This window comes from Ailuropoda melanoleuca, unplaced genomic scaffold (genome assembly GCF_002007445.2).
Source record: "Ailuropoda melanoleuca isolate Jingjing unplaced genomic scaffold, ASM200744v2 unplaced-scaffold70435, whole genome shotgun sequence".
Lineage (NCBI taxonomy): Eukaryota > Metazoa > Chordata > Mammalia > Carnivora > Ursidae > Ailuropoda > Ailuropoda melanoleuca.
The window spans coordinates 1-1,885 of NW_023245432.1; the positions used below are offsets into that span (position 1 = coordinate 1).

Sequence of the window (1,885 nt, forward strand, 5' to 3'; positions counted from 1 at the left end):
CCCGAAGATCGCAAGATGGCGGAGGTGGGGAGCTGCACCATGGAGGTTTCTTCAAATCAGCCCGACGATGTTGTCAAGCCAGCAGCAGAGGAGATGACGTCCAAGGACTATTACTTTGACTCCTACGCCCACTTTGGTATCCATGAAGAGATGCTGAAAGATGAGGTGCGCACCCTTACCTACCGCAACTCCATGTTCCACAACCGTCACCTCTTCAAGGATAAGGTGGTACTGGACGTTGGCAGTGGTACAGGCATACTCTGCATGTTTGCTGCAAAGGCGGGTGCTAAGAAAGTTATTGGGATTGAATGCTCCAGTATCTCAGACTACGCCATTAAGATTGTGAAGGCCAACAAGCTTGATCATGTGGTTACTATAATAAAGGGAAAGGTGGAAGAGGTGGAGCTGCCAGTCGAAAAAGTTGATATAATCATCAGTGAATGGATGGGATATTGCCTTTTCTACGAGTCTATGCTAAACACCGTCATCTATGCTAGAGACAAATGGCTGACACCAGATGGGCTGATATTCCCCGACCGGGCCACTCTGTATGTAACTGCCATTGAAGACCGACAGTACAAGGACTACAAGATTCACTGGTGGGAGAATGTGTATGGGTTCGATATGGCCTGCATAAAAGATGTGGCAATTAAGGAGCCTCTGGTGGATGTCGTTGATCCCAAGCAACTTGTTACCAATGCTTGCTTGATTAAGGAAGTGGACATCTATACTGTCAAAGTGGACGACCTGACTTTCACATCTCCTTTTTGTCTGCAAGTGAAACGCAACGACTACATTCATGCGTTAGTGGCCTACTTCAACATAGAGTTCACACGTTGCCATAAGAGGACTGGTTTCTCGACAAGTCCGGAATCTCCATACACCCACTGGAAGCAGACCGTTTTCTACATGGAAGACTACTTAACTGTAAAAACGGGCGAGGAGATATTTGGCACAATTGGAATGAAACCAAATGCCAAGAATAATCGGGACTTGGATTTCACAGTGGACCTGGATTTCAAAGGACAATTGTGTGAAGTGTCATGCTCCACAGATTACAGAATGCGTTAAATAATGTGACTGAAGCAAACCGTTTTGTCCGAGATCCAGTCCGAAGAAATGTGTAGTTCTTGACACGTCACTCAAACATTTAGCTGTGTGTTTCACATATGGCAGACCTTGTTTTAACCCCGCTGCTAGCTGTTTCAGGGTAGGGAGGTTTTTCTAGGACTCCCGACTGCTGTTGCCTTTCAGAGGAACGTTGGTCATGTGCCCAAGAAACCATGGCTAGAAGTTTTATCAAATCCAGTCTATTCCCTCCCGTGTAAATAGAAATTTCCAATCGTAATTTGTAAAGAGCCACGCCATGGTGTTTTGGGAGGTAATGAAGTGGAACTGGCAAATCTGCCTTCATTGGTTTATTTTGTCAACCTGTTTCTGAATGGGCTGCTTCCATACACTATTTGCCTCCGTCGCAGGAATCCAGTGACATCCTGATGCACCAAGGTGGTAGCCTCTGTTGAATCCTGCCAGTGACTGGAAGGGCATATTGTGTTCTGATCTGCGGATCAGTCTTGGAATCTCCACTTTTTGGTTCGTGGAACTGTGCTGCTCCTTACCTGTCGGGCCTCCCGGCATTGAATGGGGGGGAGTGGGGCAGTTCTGAGATGCACTTTGGTTTTTGTTAACAGGTTTTTAACAGACTGGGGGCTTCGGCCTCAGAGCTTGTTTTTCTTTTGTGCTGTTTTGCAAATCCATTATTTGGATTTAAGGAAAGTCGTCAATTGTGGTTTTGTTTATTTTTTTACAGGACTCTCAAAGGCTAAACATTGTGACTGTTTCATAACTTATGTTTTTATATGGTTGCATTCATGATAAATAAAAG

General features: G+C 45.3%; 1 protein-coding gene across 1 annotated transcript; it reads left to right on the top strand.

Annotated features, from left to right (window-relative positions):
• The first annotated feature begins 15 nt into the window (after positions 1–15).
• LOC117800441 (protein arginine N-methyltransferase 1-like) lies at positions 16–1,071 on the top strand. The gene has a single exon (XM_034652981.1). It carries the CDS (start codon positions 16–18, stop codon positions 1,069–1,071), a length of 1,056 nt encoding a protein of 351 aa, XP_034508872.1.
• The last annotated feature ends 814 nt before the right edge of the window (positions 1,072–1,885 follow it).

What these genes read in the sequence shown, in the direction of transcription:
- LOC117800441 (XM_034652981.1), top strand. Translation starts at nt 16, where the DNA reads ATGGCGGAGGTGGGGAGCTGCACCATGGAGGTTTCTTCAAATCAGCCC.